Source organism: Pteronotus mesoamericanus, unplaced genomic scaffold, assembly GCF_021234165.1.
Source record: "Pteronotus mesoamericanus isolate MK-2021 breed Mesoamerican mustached bat unplaced genomic scaffold, CSHL_Meso_final scaffold_167, whole genome shotgun sequence".
Taxonomy (NCBI): Eukaryota; Metazoa; Chordata; class Mammalia; order Chiroptera; family Mormoopidae; genus Pteronotus; species Pteronotus mesoamericanus.
The window spans coordinates 11,875,653-11,893,551 of record NW_026555308.1 but is presented as its reverse complement, the minus strand read 5'-3'; the positions used below and the strand labels follow the sequence as shown (position 1 = coordinate 11,893,551).

The following is a 17,899-nucleotide window of genomic DNA, read 5'->3' as shown; positions in this document are numbered from 1 at the left end:
CCCATTGAAAAATACAATTTTTAATGAATATGAATAGCGTAATTATTTAGCTGTTTCTCTGCTGTTGAACATGAGAAGGTTTATTTGTGTCCGTGGGAGGAGGTTATTCTTAAAAGCTTTTGCTAAGCATCCCAACACCAAAGGAGGAGAGCAGATAAGAATGCTCAAGGGGGTTGGGGGGTCGTTGGGGAGAGAGAGAAAGGAGAGGAGTGGGGAGTAACAGTTGGGATTTCTCAGCCGTCTTTTATTTAAACCATTCTTGCAAATTAAAAAAATTCTCAATAATACATCCATTTTATTTTAATATTAAAATGTTTAAATTACCAGATTAATTATTTAACTTTCCCTCCCTTATGGCCAGTAAAAATCTATGCTCCAGGAAGTTAATCCATGGTTATTTAATGGCTTGTAGTAATTGCAAGCACAGGGCTGTTTGGGCACAGAGAGAAATTGCTGTGTTAAATATTCTCTCTTGGAGAAATATCACTGGTGATAAAAATGTACTAAAACACATTCTTTGTCTTCAGAGAACCAGCTTGGGTATGTGAGATCAGAGGACAGACACAAAGGCATTGATTATATAAAAAGGTGCGCAATAGTATGTTTACAGTTGTAATAGAATAAATAATACAATAATTAATAAACAATAATACAAGAACAATCTCTGTGCTTCACGTACTCACAACTGTAAACCTATTTTACCCCTCTTCGCCCCCTGTATTCACTAGGTTCCAACTAGAGTTGCACGATAAAAGTTTGATTCAAAGTGTGAATTCAAATTTACTCATTTTGGGAAATTTTGCAGTAGTGAGACTGGTTTTACCCATCAGTTCACTCAGTAAAAGAAGGTGTCCAAGTGAGTTGGAGAGGAAAGGAGAGATAGGGATCTGCTTTTCCCATGTGAATATCAGTTCTCTCCTTCTGCGTGTACTGAACATCCCACTGATTGGAAACCGTGTGTTCTCACATGCGTTTGTGTTCAGTAACATGCTCTTCTTCCTCTGGTGTTAAAGAGAAGAAACAGCAGTATGTTCCAACACTGGAGGGATGTGTTGGAGGGCCAGTGTTGGAGGTGCCTCCAAAGGGAATTTTCAGGGGTAATTTTGAATAAACAGTTTTCTCCTTTGTTCTCCCCATCCCTCTGTCCACCGTTGTTGCAACTCCATAGCACTTAGTGCTTTCTCTGAAATCAACTGTGGAAAAGAAAGGATAAGAAAGCAGTTAGTTGCCCAGAGAGGTGAAGTAGTAGTCCAGTGGCAGAACTGTCTCACCGCCAGGTTTATGTTCATCCTGCTGTGCCATTCTGCTTATACAGTGTTTATTTAAATAATTTAAATCAATGCTTATTTAAAGCATGAAGTGGTCGAAACTCCTTCCCTTCCTCCCTCCCTCCCTCCCTCCTTCCTCCCTCATAATCTAGACAGCATGTAGTTAAGGATTCTGGAGAACCAAGCACAGGGTCTGCCTGTGCTTTTTTGGCTACAGCCACAAATTCTGTCTGCTCTCTGGCTTGAGTTGCAAAAAGAACAAGCCCCATTTGGCTTATGTATTGCTCGTTCCTGATTTTCAGGTAGCTGCTTCTTCATGCAGTCCCCCAAGAACGTATTTGTGAGGAGAGACTGTGTGCAAAGATAGGCAACCAGCTGTGAGCCTGGGAGAGAACACATGACACAGAATTCCAGACAGCCCTCTGAGGATTCTCACCACTACTACTTTAATAAAATGTGGCATGTTGCCTGGCAACCTGAGAGTCGTGGGGCTTTTTTCTACATACTTTACCAAAAAGTCCTCTCTCAGCTCTTGGCTGACCACGCAGGGTGGAGAAGGAGATAAACTTGACTCCACCAGCTGGGCAACTTTCTTCTTTATTTTTCATGCCTCTGCCTGCATTTTAACATTTGCTCTGTCTTCTGTTCTCATTTGTATATCACTTAAAGTTAGAGGCTGGACAGTTGGGTCCCAAAACAAGATGGGAATTAGTTCCGAAAGATATGTCCCTTTTTTTATTACTCAAAATTATTTCATTTGTGATTCAAACCTCTGGATTGTTTCCCTGAGTCTGTTAGATAGCAGCAGAGTCTATAGCATGCACTTCCTTGCCACTGATTGGGTTTTGACAGAAGGATCCAGTTGTAGATTTTGAAGCAAGCCTGGTTTGTTCTTTTCCTGTTGGTGAAGGCCTTTAACTGTTGCCCTAATCTGGCACAGGGCATGGGATGCTGTCTGTGAGTTCACTGGAAAAACGTGGTTTGTGGAGCTTTACATCTGGGACCCAGGGGAAGTTGCTGTCACATACTCATATTTTTCTTCATTAAAATTATAGCATCATAATATGCAAAGTCAGGGTAAGTAAATTTATTCATTAAACAAACACTTAATTTTACATGCTCTAAAATGAGGCTTTACTTTTATGTTAGAGGCATTAGATATGGGACTTCAGGTTATAATTTAAAAGATGATAATATTTTTGTAGGGAAAAATAAAGGTAGAGAGTACATTTTTAATCCACAAATGCTTCATTCATGAGCGTTCTGTGTACCACTATATAGATACATGACTTTCCAAACTTGTTCTTCAGTTTCCTAATTTGTGCTGAGTATTTTGACATTTTGGGAAACCCTTGCACATGTAAATTTTAAGATGAAATGTTATAAAATACTCCAAAATGTTTAAATGTGTAGCAGTTTTACAACACTCGCCAATTATTAATTTCATGTAAATGTTTTCAAATATAAGACCTGACTTTTTAAAAGTCTATTTTGCATTGTCCAAATAGGCAAAAAGATCTACGTTAATTTTACCTTAGGATATAGAAAACAAGATGAATATTTACAACATCATAGAGATATTAACAACTTGAAACAGGAAAGCTAGACAATGTCAGCATCACTTAAAAATTTATTTTTCTTATTCTGCTGCTGGCAAAGAATTTCACAGGTTCATTAAATGTGAAATTCTTTAATTTGAATGGTGAAGAACTTGTTAGTTCTCTGAATTTGGTGAGTTGCCACCTTCTAGAAGCATTTACTCATCAAATGGGAAAAACTGCTTTCCCTGACTCTCACGCTGGCATGCTCTCCTCCATGCCCCCTTTCTCTGTCAGTTCTGCTTTTCCTCTCTCTCTTTTTTATCTTTCCTTTTCCCGTTCCTCTATGTATATATGTGTTTGACTCTAGAGGAATGTCACTGCATTTGCTTCAGCTGGTTTGGCACCTTAATGTGCTCATGTCAGACCTGAACACTCCCTGTAGCAATGACCTCCCTTAACAGGTAACCAAACTTACGGGTGAAAAAAATGAGGTGATACAGTTTTCCTAAAATCATGAAGTCTATAGGAATGTAATTTGGTAGTTTAAAAGGAGAAAAATGGTACAAGTAGAGCGACTGTTAAATGCTAAGATGGGACTGCCAAATAAAAATAATTTCCTGTTGAGTTTTGTGCTTTTTGTGATGTTTGATAATCCTTAGGGTTTTAGTATGCAGTCTACAGATGGAACCCACCAGTGAAATAAATCAGTTGCTGGACACATCTTTTACTCTTTGAAAGGCAAAGAGTAAAATGGATATGGAAAATAAGACTGACTTTTTCATTCTTTATTTCTCCTTTGAAAAAGTGCGTGATTTTCTATATACTTCTTTTCTGAAGTCAAACATTGCCGATTATAACAGATATATTTCATTGTCCCAAGACAACCTGTAGTCTAAAGAGCAGATTTTATTCCTTTTGTTGTTAATCTATTTACTCTCCACGAAGGGCAGGCACTGTGCCCACGAGGGCTCCATGAAGGCACAGAGGCCTAAGTGTTAAATGAGGTTGCGTTGGTATTTTTCCAAACCTTTTTGGTGGTGACAGATCATAGGTAGGGTGTCCTGGAGACATTGAAAAGGTGAGTTGACATTTGATACAGATTCAGAATGTTCCACATCTGGAGGTAGATCGCAGGGGTGAGGAGCAGGGAAGAGAGGAAAGGCAGGGCTAGGAAGAGGGCTCTTGTCCGGAGGGTAACACCATGGTGCCTTCATGAGAGCACTGACTAGTCCCAGACTCGTGGTGTGACAAGGAAGGGTTAAAGGACCTCACAAGCAGAGTTGTCCCATTTACGTGAAATTTACACATAGTTTCTGTGACTCCTTCCTTAGTAGGTTGGGAGAGGTCCTTTTTTTTTTTTTTGGTGACTGAAACCCTCCTTCCCAGGGGTAATGACTCATCTTGCAGGTGAGATAGCTCAGCCCTGCCTCACTGATAAGGGCCTGTCATTCTCATTTTCTCTCCAGGTTCCCTCCTTTCCTCAGGGGTTTCAGTTGGTTAATGAATAAGCTGAGTCAGGAGATGTAAGTAAATTTCTTTGATCAAATGAAAACCACATCAAAATGTCCACAGTGAGACATTTAATGAAAGTGTAAATATTGCAGCAGAGCATCTCCTTTCCTGGTTAGTTTATAAACAGACTTTATGCTTCTCACCTATTGAAACCTTTCAGTCTGAAATGTGCTGCCCTGTCAGGCTTTTTGCAAGCCAGGTTATGTGAAGTGGAGAAAAGACGATGCAGTTATGTTTTATTACAACAGCATTAATATTGTGGCAGATTAAATGCTTCATAAGCTGCCAAGGTTAAGTAGTCAAAAAGTATTGACTTGGTGTATGTGGTGTACACTTATATCTGTTGTGTATTTGTATCTGGTGTCCAAAGCATTGTTACGGGAATTAGTCCAGATTAAAGAACCCTACTTAATTCTGACTATAGACCCAGCTACTATCTCCAGCCAGCAGTTCAGTTACATGTGAGCTCTGGTTAGTGAATAGATTGTGTCCTAAAAGTTCTTTTGTTGATTAACCTTTTAGAGCACAAAGCACAATGTGGCCTAGAAATGCCATTTTGAAAGGTGGGTGTCACTGAGCTGTGGTGTGTTTCAGACTTTGGGTCAGGGCCCATTAGTGCGTCAGGAAATCAATGCTGGTTGACACCAGTATAAAAAAAGAAGGGAAAAAGAAACAGAATAGAAAACATCAGAGTAGATTGGATGTAGTAAAGGTAGATATTGTTTGGTGATACTGTTGCAATTTAAAACCTGTTGCACACTCTGTGCTGCCATTTGAATGTAAAAGGCACTCGTGGGGTGGGGGGTAAGTTGTGTCAGTGATTAGTTAAATCTGGCCCTTTACTACCATCAAGCACTGTAACTAACATCAGGCAAGTGACTTAACCTGTCTGGGGCTCCATTTGTTCAAAATCATATTCAAAACAGGGCTGTTTTGTATAGATAAGATTAGAGATGAAAAATATGTTGAAGTAAACATATTAAGTTATTAAAACATACAGGATAATATATTAGGATTAGTGCCAATATAGCATCTGGGGCATGGTAACTTCTCTGTAAACCATGATTATTATTTATTTGTACTCCTTTGTGCTATGTACATAAGCCTTAAAGATACTGTTATAAAGTAGTCTAACAAACTTGTACTTCCCTAGAGAAGAATTTATTCAATGTTCTTGATGTTTAGGATCTGCCATTTTGTACAGTCTAGGAGATCTTTGATTTTTACTTTAAAGTATTCCTGTGTAGTTGAGACATCAATCTTAATTTTCTCCCATGAAGTGTGAAGAATGTTGTAAATTGCTTAGGTCTTTCAGCTGTCTGTCAAGTTCTTCAAGACTGTTAAGTATGGAATTGCTTTCCAACTCCTATTTTAAGTTGTGTGTTTCGTCTTTAAAAAGAAGAAGAAGAAGAAGAAGAAGAAGAAGTTTCTCTCTTTTTCTCTGAACTCTCAATTCTGGACTTTTTTTGGGACTCCATCTGCTCCTGTGTGAGTACATCATAAAGTTTCTTCTTACTTCTTGCACATCACTACCCCATCTTTTAAGGAGCTATGTCAGCACTTGTGAAGACTTTTTGTTTGACTTGGGTTTAGAGCAGCTGCTCTGTTGACAGTATTGAGGGGTAGGTTAAAATAGTTATCAAAACCGTAGTCAGGGAGATCAGAACTCAAATTCGGCTCTGCCAACTAGTTATTTTGGCCCTCAGCAGGTTATTCAACCTCTCAGCCTATTTTTGTATCTGTAAAAATAGAGCTCCTGCCCACCTTGAAGGGTGGATTTGAAGAGAGAAAGCAAGGGCAGATTGGTAACTCTGCAAAGAAGGCCACTATCTCTTCAGGGTGTTGGCAGTAACCAGCCCATGTGCTTTTCTCTCTTCTCTAATCTCCGGCCCTGCACCTGGGGAAGACCTACCTCCTACACCCAGGAAACAGCCAACTTCCAGGTACAGCTTCCTACCCACAGATTCACAAAGCTCTGTGCCCACTCCTGCCTTCTCCCACAGGTGGATCCTACACATTTACTCCCCGGGGCCTTGCAGTGTCTATCCCTCATCCCTGGGCTTACCCAGTGACTTTTCTCCAATGGCACAAAAACCTGCTGGATCCCTTCCATCTTTTCAGAACTCCTAAGATCCCCATCCGTCTTTGCTTCTGATCATTTCTCTCCTTTCACAAATTCTAGTGATCGGCATTCATCCCCCTTGCCATCATTTCCTCTTACTCTCAGCCTGCTGCGGTGTCGCGCACAGCACTGAGCTTACTCTTGCTAAGCTCCCCAATGTCCTCTGTGCCAGTAGCACCACCAGACCCTCTCCTCTTACCTGGTCACTAAGTCCGTTGACATTCTTCCTTCTTGAGCTCCCTAGCCTCCTCTCTGGGTTAGTCCCTCTTTTTCAGCCTGTGGCTTCCCAGGTCCCCATGCCTTCTCTTCCCCATCTATACAGTGATTAAATGTCTGTGTTCCTGATTCCATTAGGAATTCTTTTCTTATTCTGTGCCTTCTCCATCCCTATTCCTGCTCTTGTCCCCTCACCCACAGTGATCTTGTAGAAGTAAACATCAGATCACATCTTCCCCCTGACTAAAAACCCTATGGGGGCTCCTGCTGCACTTGGTGTGGCCAAAGGCCCTCTGTGCTGTGTCTATCGCTCTAGCTTCACCATGGGCTCCTCTCTGCTCCCTCTTTAGGGCTCCACCATTAAGGTCTTTTTCTAGTTCCTCAGTCAAGACTGCTTCCTCACTCAGATTGATCACATCATGTTCCTTCTGCCAACAGCACAATTCCCAACTCTCAATAATTTTAACAGTCTACTTTCCCAGCCTCCAAATCTCAGCAAAGAAATGGATGTCATTTCTTTGGGGAAATGGTCCCTGTGTCCTAGGCTTGATCAGCTCCCCGCTAGAAACAACAGAGCGCCTTTCTTTTTGTAACCCTCAGCACACATGTGGAGCTCCGTATGCTGTATTTCTCTTCCCCGCTGAACACAAGGACTGTGTCTCTGATTCACCCTCAGAGCTCCAGTTGCCTAGTTTTATAAGATGGTTTGTTCACAGATGAATGAATAGATTAATAAGTGAACAAATGAGAATTTAATACATCAGTGTCTGTATTTATAAACAAATGGATGGATGAATGAACAAGTGAAAACTACATTTGTTAAGCAGTTCACATAGTTCTTGATATATAGTAAGTACTCAATAAATGGCAGCTTTGTTTGTTTTTAATTGGCTTTCAGCTAGTAACCGTGAAAAGAAAAAATCACCACCAGTCTGATTAATGGAAGCAGTGTTCACGAGTGACATCATTCATTAAATGCTAAGGCAGTTGCGGTAGGCCTTGGGAATTTAGAACTTAAATACCAGCCTCTTCCCCTTACAATCAGCATTTTAGTAGCTCATATTTATTGTCTCTTCCTCCCTCTAGCCTTCTTCATGTTAGAAATCATTGTTTCTCACCTTATTCTTGCCCAGTTGGTGTTCCCTTACCAGTCTGTTCTTTTCCTTTACTCCACCTCTAAATGGAGGCTTCTTCAGTGTAGGGAATGTCTCTCCCCTTCTGCCACACCCCAGTACCCAGCACAGTACCTAGGACTAGTGTTTGTTAAATGAATGAATGATGATGACTTTTGAAAAAGGAGACTGTTGTGTTGCCAGTAGACTTAGTAGAAATTATTTAATTTTGATAGTACAATTTTGAAAAATTACAGTTCAGACTTTTTGATTTTATACTTGTTGAGTATGGTTGAGATATTGATTTCTGTATTTTCCATTTTATTTCCACATTTTTGTGTAGAAGAGATTTTGCTAGATTGCATCCATATTCTACATGCTCGTCGTATTCCACGAGCTATTGCAGGCTCGAGGATGTCAGGCCTCCTCACTCGTAGCGCGCCAAGGCATGATGAGTTACAGCTCACTGAATCTCTGTTCCCGTAGAATGTCTTACATTGGGCACAGTTCTTTTTGACGGAAATACGTTTTGTGATTTAACAGCAGTAGCCTCGTTAATTAGGCACCTACTATGTGCCAGGCCTTATGCTAGAAGCTTTGTATACATACTCATTGCTCTTCCTACCACTCTTATTAGATAGGTAGATATGGTCATTTTCTGTACAAAGAAACAGAAGCCCAGTGAGGCGGATGACTTGCTTCAGGCAAGTTAAAATTTGGGCAGGATTTGAACCCAGGTCTTTGTTGTCTCCCTTTTTTTGTACTACGGGCTTCAAGTAAGTGTCACTACATCTACATATCAGCCTTTGTTCAGTATATAAAGAATGTTTTCTTTGCCACTTTTTTGGCCTTAATTAGAGAACTGTGAGGTAAAATGAGGTGTGGGACAGTGACCAAAATGAGTGCCTGCCTTTCTTCAGTTGTGGGACATGATGTGGGGAGAGCAAGGAGTCATAGGCATGACTTGTAGGTGGCAGGACTAGGATTGCACTCTTCCCTCCTCTGCCACTTCTCTCTGGGTGCCAGTTGAGTTTTCTCGCAGCCTTGTCAGTAACACCCACCCTCACTGTGGTAAGAAACCAGTGAAGGGGAGGGTATGTGGAAGGTGTCTGTAAACGCTTAGCTGCTCTTGCCATCATGCTCTGCACGTCACATCTTTGAAAGCATGGGTGCCTGAGCTTGCTTCCTTTTCCTTATAATTCATTTCTTTTTTGGGGTGCCCCCCTCAGAATCAGGTGCTATGGTGGAGACCTTGGGAAAGCAGAGATGAACAAATCAAGTCTCCTCTGCCTCTTCATTGTTTCCATCTGTCCTCCTTACAGGGCTTGAATCTCTTTCATTGCCTTAGTTATCACTCATTCACGCTCAGTACTTTTTTAAAAATTACCATTTTTTGGATACCACTGTATGAAAGAATAACATGGACAAAGAATCACAAGCTGTGATCCTCACCTTGTGCCTGAGGCAAGGCCATCAGTCTCATGGCTGTGAGGCTCAGGTATGGCAATGTGTAGGGACTGTTACTGCACAAGGGAACTGGCTCTTTAGCATCAGAGACACCCCCTATTCTTGCCAGTCCAGGGCTCTTCATCCGCTAGATCCACGCTTCACCATGGGATATTTAACTGAAAATTTTGTACATACGTATCCTGGTTCTGGCTTTTTTCTCTCGAGTAGGAAGAGATTGCCAACAGATACAAAAGCTGTGTTTCTTCCCTCCTTTCCTTCCATAATCTTAGATTAAATTCCTGCCAACATACTGTGGTAGAGCCCAGGCACTACAAATTGTGAATAAATTGAAAATAAATTGTGAATAAGGTACAGTGCCTTCCTCAAAAGGTGTCTGGCCTAGTTGTGTAAATGTGGGGAAAGAGTAAGAGCTGAGGTGAGAGAGCCACGCAGGGCTAGATGATTACTGAGAGCCCTGCACTGTGCACCTGCAAGTTGGGACTTTATCTTGAAGACTCTGAAGGCTTCTGCAGAAAGAGCGTGGATGTTGTCAGTAGGGAAAGGATGGGCTTGCAGAGGGTAAAACAGAGAAGGTCTTTTATTCTGGCTGCCCAGCCCACATTTGCCTTTTGGCGCACTGGTGATAGCTATATTTCATCATGCTCGTTAGACCACGCATTCCTGTCTGCGCCTCAGTGTCTGCTGAGACCCTCTGATGGGTTGAGGGAAACACATCCTGGATCAGGTTTTTGAACATAGGAGAATGTTCATAGTTGCATGGTTTGGTTGTTGTCTTAGCTCCTTTCTTTAAACATTTTAAAGTTTGTTCCTCCATTTCCTATTTGATAAAAGTGGAAAAGCGGACATTCTGTTGAAAACCAAAATATAATAAAAATTAAATGGAAGATGAGAAAACATTTGTATGCATTATGTTCACAGTTAAATAAGCAAACACAAAACATTTGGTATCATTCTGGCATGGGGTGGAAACCTAGAATGGAGATACAGTAGCGCAGGGCCGGGCTGGGAGCAGTTGGAGGAGTGAGAAAGCTGGCTTAATGGGTGTCTGAAACAGGCACCGTTGAGCATGAAAGCCCATGTTGACATATGGGGAGTAGGTTTTGGGTCTGCAAAGCTGCCAGAGGTGGCTCTGGCACATGTCACTGCCGGTGGTGGATTAATATACGAGGTATCACACAGAGATTCCTTCTATAATTCTGTGGAGAGATGGATAGGCTCCGATTATCCTGAACGCAGGTATGTATGCCTGTGTTAATTTTAAATGCCATAATCTGGGCTCCGTCCAGTGCACGTGGTGTCATGAGAAGAATGTAGACTTTGGTTTGCATCCCAGGCCAAGCACTTGTAATCTTTGGGACTTTGGACTTGTCATTCCTTCTGAGCCTCAGTTTCCTTATCTAGTAATATAAAATCAGGATAATGCTTAAGGATTTTCTGTGCCTAGCAGTGTAAGTATTCAATAAATATTTCTTTTTTTGTAAACACTGGACTAATAAGAATATAGGTAATTCCATTAGAACTTGAGGGCATGAATTTGGCCGAGGATAGCCATTGTAAAAAATGCAGGACTAATAATGGCATGTCCTGCAATTTCCTAAATGCTCCCTCATGCCCAGCAGTTGCTACAGTAAACTGATCTTATTTCTGATGAGCAGGCTGTACAGATGTCCTGGGAAAGGTTTGAGAAGTCTGGCATTTCAGCAGCAGTGCTCATTTGTACCTATGCCATTCAGGGGCATCTCCATATCACAGAAGATACAGAAACCGAAATCAACTTTAACCTGGTCTTACGCAGACCATTGTACTTGGACAATCTGTATTGGAAATGGCCCTTAGTAGTTGGATAGAGTAAACAACAGAAAACCTAAACAATTGGTTTGGTTAAAATGTAATGAACATCTATGAAACCACCACTCAACCAAAGAACTAAAATATTGCTAATCAGTTACATCACCTTTTGTTCCTCCCCTATTTCACTCTCCTGATTTCCTGCCACGGGTAACTACTCTTCCAAAAGTTGTGTGGATCATTTTGTTGGGCTTTTTTTTTTTTTAACTCTCTTTCTCTCTCTCTCCAACAACATCCATTCCTCCCCTCCTTCCCCCCCACCTCTTCCTCTACAAATCTAAAATGTTACCTTATTGCCTGAGGTTGAGCAACTCTTTTATGTAATTATTGTCATTGCATGCTTCCTTTTCTGTGAAATAACTCTGCATGCTTTTTCTTTCTTTTGCCTGTTTTTCTGTTGGGTGTTTTCTGATTGATTAGTACATGTTTTCATGTATTCTGGTGTGCATTCTCCATCAGTTGCATGTGTTACACATATTTTCTCCCAGTTTGTAGATTGTCCTCACTCTCTTTAAAGTGTCTCCTGATGAACAAAAGCTTTACTATTATTAATGTAGCCAAATTTATTGATCTTTTTTATGCTTAACACTTTTTGTATATTCATAAATTCTTTCCTACTTCAAGTTCAGAAAGATATTTACTTATATTTTCTTTTCAAGTTTTCAAAGTTTGTTTTTGACATTTAGGTTCTTCATCCATCTGCAGTTGGTCTTTTGGCATGGTTCAAGAATTCAGTTTCATTTTTTCCTATGGATAAACAGTTTTTCCAACTTTTCATTTTCTACACTCTCAGGATGTCTCTGTTGAAAATCAAATTCTGACAGATGCATAAGTCTATTTCTGGGATCCTCTGTACCATTGGTCAGTTTGTTTTTGCACCATACTACACTGTCTTAATTACATTCGCTTTACCATAAGCTTATTTGGCTACCCAGCCAAGACTCTCCACCCCCACCTCCACTCCTGCCCTTTTCTTCTTCAGAAATGTCTGGGCTATTGTTGGCTCATTTGTTCTTTCATTTAAATTTTAGAGTCAACCTTTCTAATTCCACAGAATAATTGAGGTATAATTTACATACAGTAGATTTACCTTCTTTGTTAAACAGTTCTATATTTCAACAAATGTAATCACTACCACGTTCAATATACAAGACAGTTCTTTCACCCCCAGATGCCCTCATCTCCTTTGTAGCTGACCTCCTTCCACTTTCCCTGGCTTACCACCGCTCTGTTTTTTGTTCAGATTTGTTTTTCATTTCATTTAACTTTTTTCAATGTTCTATTAAAATGTTGGATTTTTTTTTACTGCATTTGCATTAATGCAATTGCATTAAATGTATAGATCAATTTAGGAAAGAATCTGTATTTTATGTTAAGCCTTGTCCTTAAACATAACGTATCTATCAACTTAGTTGGAGAAACTTAGCTTGACAGTAATGGAAAGTGCTTAATTTTTAGGGAAAAAAATAAACATTTTAAGTAGTTTTTAAAAACTTCTAGTAAAGGAATCATTTTATAAGATAATTGTCCATCTAAATAAACACATAAATACACACAAATATATGACAGACATGTGGCATTGTTGCATTAAAAAAGAAAAAAAATCTGTCTTCATTCCCAACCAGCTTTATTGCTCTCTCACAAGACCTTAGGCAAGCTGCTTAGCTTCCCTGACGCCCCATCTCTTTATCTATGTGATGACTAGAACATCCCCTTCCATAAGGGGTTGTTGTGAAGATTAAGTACTATAATGTGTATAGAGTGTCAAGAGACAGTGGACCCAGCACTGTGAAGCCATGAGTGGATGAAACTATTATGTGAGCTGCCGTCACTCACCTACAAGAAAACGGGAGAAATCTCAGTGTGTTTGGTTCCCCAGTGACTTAACCAAGTGTCACAACCAAAAGATGGTCTTGAATCATTTTCCTGACAATTTTGGAAAAGGTTAGTATTGCCAAGCAGCAGAATACATGCTCCTCCTGACAGGCGAGCTGGAATCACTGGAGGACACAGCTGACAGCCAATTCATTTTGCTGATTCATCCATTAGAGGGGTGGCTCTGAGCCAGAGCTTGGCTTCTAGATTAAAGGCGGAGAGCTGCAAAGCTGCTGGGACTTGAAGGAATGCTGGTAAATTGTTGCCATGTGAAGGCCAGCAGTGAAAAGTGGATTGTTACTTGTTTCCCCTTTTAAGGAATCCTAATTCCAAATGTGGGCAAATAAATCCCTCCTCCCTGGTTAGGGAGTTGTTTGTAGCATTTGTCCATGAGACTGAGAGTGAAATTATTGGAAACAATTGGACACTGTTAAATAGATCATCTTGGCTCCTTTGTGATCCAGTCATCACCTTTGTTTTTGTGGGGAATATTGACTCAGGCCTACTCTTTTATTTAGTAGTTAAAATTAAATTTGAGAGAGGGGTTATTGCAGATGTCATGCCTTTTAAGCATGCTTGCAAAAGGAACCTGCCAGGTGAAGGAATGAAACTTAAAGAGGAAAATCCAGGAAGTGTTCACTTACCAAGAGTCACTACAGAATAATGATGGTAGAATCTCTGGGTTCTCATTATGTATAATGTTGGTAGGTTATTCTATCTTAGTAGGCAGTCTCAAGCATACAGGAAATCAACTCTACGTAAAGCTTGCATGTGACAGGGTGATCTTAAAGAGGCTGGAGATTATGTTTCTTTATACCAAGTACCTAGCGTTGTCCCTGGACGGACACAAATGAGCAGTTAGTGTATGGAAGCACTGAGGGATGATGTTTGTTAATATGGAAATGGTTGGGTGGCTAGATAAATGAGGGGGAAAGTCAGAAATGTGGCCCACTGAAAGCAGGAAAATTGTCACAAGGAATAAGGTTTTCAAGAAAGGTTCCTATTTCTGTGGTTCTCTGATGTGTCTGTCTTTGGTCAGTAGCATGTCTCCAGAACTTGATGTCTCTGTTTATCTGTGAGTCAGCATGCTGTTTCGAGCTCATATACCAGTAACTCACTCTACTTCTTTGGGAGACTATATAATATGAAAGCTTCTTAATATTCTCAAGGGTTTTTTAATTTTTTTAATTTTTGTTTCTCTGTAACTTGAGTCAGTGTTTGAAAAGTACGGCAAAATTCTTAGTAAAATTTGTTGCTTTTTAAGAATTTTCTTTTTCTGTAGCTATTTTATTTTGCTCTTCAAGTTGCTAAACATTTAGGGTACAACATTCTGTAATCCACTGTTGTGCTGAGAAGTTTTAAGCAAATCTGGTCCACTTGCAGTGAAGATTAAGTATCAGGTGTTGGATGTGTGGAGCATCTGCCTCTCACACTATTGTTTTTCCCTCTGATTGAAGGTCCCTAATATAACTGGAGTCCCATGTCCAGTTCTGATGTTCTCAAAGAACATCATGCTTCCCGCCACTTGCTGTACTCATTCACATATTATTTATTGAGAACTACTCTGTACCAAGAACTTTGGTAGGAGTGGGTCAGTGCATTCTGTGTGAAGTGCCATGGTGCTTTTGAAGCTGACCAGGTACCAAGGCAGCATGACCAGGCTCTTACTGTCTCACCTCTAGTGTGGGTAATAACGTTGGTAGTGAGAGTGGGGCTAGGAGCGTATATGCTCAGATTGCATGAGCCAGAACCAGGAAATGGGTGTCCATCCACCAGTAGGCCTTCCATGGGTCCTCACTCCCACTCTACCAGCATTTTCTGTGCCACCAGTCCCCAAGGCAGAGGCAGCAAGGGATTGCAACAAAACTGACCTGGCCTTAGTCAAGCATTAACACCAAGGAGGGAATAAGCTCCATCCAGCTTTCAAGTACTCCTGCCAGCCAGAGACACATTACAGAGAATTAGCGGTCTTTAAAAGTGGAAGGAGAAGAGGCATGTCTTAGGTATTGTGGGGATCTCTTGAATTTGCTGAGTCTGAAGTAAGGTGCAGAGCAGTGAGATAGCCCCTGGCCTTCAGGTCACAGTAGCCTGGTTTTGCATCCCATCACTTCCACTTCCCCGTGGTATGGTCTGTGGTAAGTCACCTGACTTCAGTGCCCCTGCTTTCTCATCAGCAAAAACAGTTCCTCCCTTGCAAGTATATTGTGAAGATTAGACGTTATGTATGCAAAACACTGGCCACAGGTAGACCTTCAGCATTTGACAGTGAAGATTGCTTTTATTGCCATTTTTATTTTTAACAACATAAATGAGCGTTTACAATTTTCCCTCAGTGGTTTTGTTTCACTGTTGTTTTCACTTTCATATTCTGAAAATGAACAATAGTAATGGTGCCTGCAAACATTTTGAAAATTGTTTTACTTACAGCATGGTGGTGCTTTACAGTTTTCATAGCACTTTCATGCTATGAGGGAGACTGGGGAGCAGTGACGTCTCTCTTTTTTCCAGATGAGGAGCTCAGACTTGGAGAATCTGTGGAACGTTGCCAAGGCCACCTGGCTTCTAAGTGGCAGAGCCGGTGTCTGAGCTCAAACCTGGACCCAGGGCTCCTTTGACTACCTTAGTGCCACCTCTGGGGCTAGGTCAGAATCTTTTATATGAATTTTTTCTTTTCATTGTAGCTGTCAATACCAGCAAATATGCAGAAAGCTATCGGATTCAGACCTATGCTGAATATGTGGGGAAAAAACACGAGGAGAAGCAGATCAAGAGAAAGTGGCCAGAAGATAGTTGGAAGGAGGTTGAGAGAAAGCGGTTAAACAATCAGTGCATATCCTGTGCTCTGCAGAATCACTATTACCGCACCAATAGGTAAGAATCTTTGGTTATTGATTTAAAAGGACAGAGTTGTTCTAGCAATATCTTGTTGCTTTCTACGGGATTGTAAGTAATCTGACTTTTGAGAAAGACTTTTTAAAAACTTTCCCCATGATGTCAGAAGTTACTACTACCTTAATTCCCTCTGTGCTTTATCAACCACAGCTGATTCACTTAACACTCAACACTCAACAAAGCCCTGTTGAGGTAAACAGATGCATCTTATTCCCACTTTAGAGGTGAGGAAACAGAGGCCTCCATGACTGCCCATCACTTTCAGTGAGAGAACCAGGTTCAGGGTTGAACTCTGATTCCTTCCTCTTCTCAGCATGCCATGTTCCCTCTGCCTGAGCTTCTGAATTCCCTTCAGGTCCTACATACAGATCTATACCACATACCTACTATAGAAAGAGAACTTGATAACTACTTCCTTTAATGGTTTTCATAATCCTACTTTCAGGAGAGAAATACTTGGTAACATTTTGGCATGTTTGTGAAACTACAAAACACAGGTATAAAGAACAGGGGTGGGAGAAGTTCATTATAGAAAATTGTAAAGTTCATAAAGGTGTGAATTAGCAGAAGAAAAAGTTAGCTGGAATCCCACTATGCCGAAGCAATCACAGTTAATATTTTATATTGCTCTTCATACTTTTTAGATGGTTTTATAGAGATTTTAAAAATTGAGGTATAATTAACATACAATAAAATGTAGAGACTTAAAATGTTTATTGCAAAGAATTTTAACAGTTACAAACACCCATGTAACCACTACCCTAGGAAAGATACAGAATGTTTTTATCTCCCCCAAGAGCTTCCTTGTACCCCTTTTAAGCAGCCCACTGCCCTAAGCCACTAATTTTGATTTCTATCACTATAGATCAGCGATTTTCAACCTTTTTCATCTCGTGGCACACATAAACTAATTACTCAAATTCTGTGGTGCACCAATGTATAAATATATATATATTTTTCAAAGATTTTATTTATTTTAGAGAGGGGAAGGGAGGGAGAAAAAGAGAGAGGGAAGCATCCATGTGTGGTTGCCTCTCGCACGGCCCCCATCGGGGTCCTGGCCCACAGGCATGTGCCCTAGACAGGCTGGTTTGCAGGCTGGTACTCAGTCCACTAAGCCACACCAGCCATGGCAATATATTTTTTGCCAGTCTGACAAAAAAATAGGTATAGTTTGATCTATTCACACTGGGCGGCTCTTGTTGTGTTGGCTATTGTCCCTTTTTTATTTGCTAATCAAAGGGAAAAGAGGTCAGTGCCCCTGACTGGAATAGTCTGGTATTACACATTTTAAAAATTCTTGTGGCACAACAGTTGAAAATCGCTGCTATAGATTAATTTTTCTTCTTGGAATTTGTAAAAAATGGAATCATGTGGTACTGTGTTTGGCTTCATTTGCTTAACATCTTTTTGAAATTCATCCCTGATATTGTATGCATCAATAGTTCATTATTTTTTATCGTTCAGTAGTATTTCTCTATATGAATATACACTTACCTGTTCTGTTGGTGGACATTGGGGTTGTTTCCATTTTGGAACTATTATAAATAAGGCTGCTATGATCATTTCCTTAAAAAAAAAAAATTATGGGCATGTGTTTTCACTTGTCTTCAGTAAATACCTAAGACTAGGGTTGTTGGTTCTTAGGTTAGGTGTATATTAAACTTTATAAGAACAACCAAACAGTTCTCCATACTGGACGTCCCATACTATACTCCACCAGTATTGTGTGAAAGTTGCAGTTGCTCCATATCCTTTCCCACATCCAGCGCGTTAGTGTTTTTTGTTCTAACCAGTCTAGAGGATATAAGATGATACTGCTTTATGGTTTTAATCTGTGCCTTACAGTTTTAATATATGTTTCTCTGGTGACTAATGATATTAATCACCTGTTTGTGTGCTTATTGGCCATTCAGATATTTTCTTTTTGAGGTGGAATTTAAGTGTCTTTCCCATTTTCTAGTTGGCTTGTTCATCTTTTTACTGTTTTTACTTAGGAGCTCTTTTATGTATTCTGGATACACATCTTTTGTCAGATAAATG

At 40.3% G+C, this 17,899-nt stretch overlaps 1 protein-coding gene across 3 annotated transcripts in view; it reads left to right on the top strand.

Annotated features, from left to right (window-relative positions):
* PARN (poly(A)-specific ribonuclease) overlaps nucleotides 1–17,899 on the top strand; it is a 173,095-nt gene that overhangs the window by 115,672 nt on the left and 39,524 nt on the right. For all 3 annotated transcript variants that reach the window (XM_054589602.1, XM_054589603.1, XM_054589604.1), the window contains exon 22: nucleotides 15,646–15,835. In XM_054589602.1, the coding sequence (XP_054445577.1) occupies nucleotides 15,646–15,835 (190 nt within the window). The remainder of the gene's footprint in view (nucleotides 1–15,645; nucleotides 15,836–17,899) is intronic.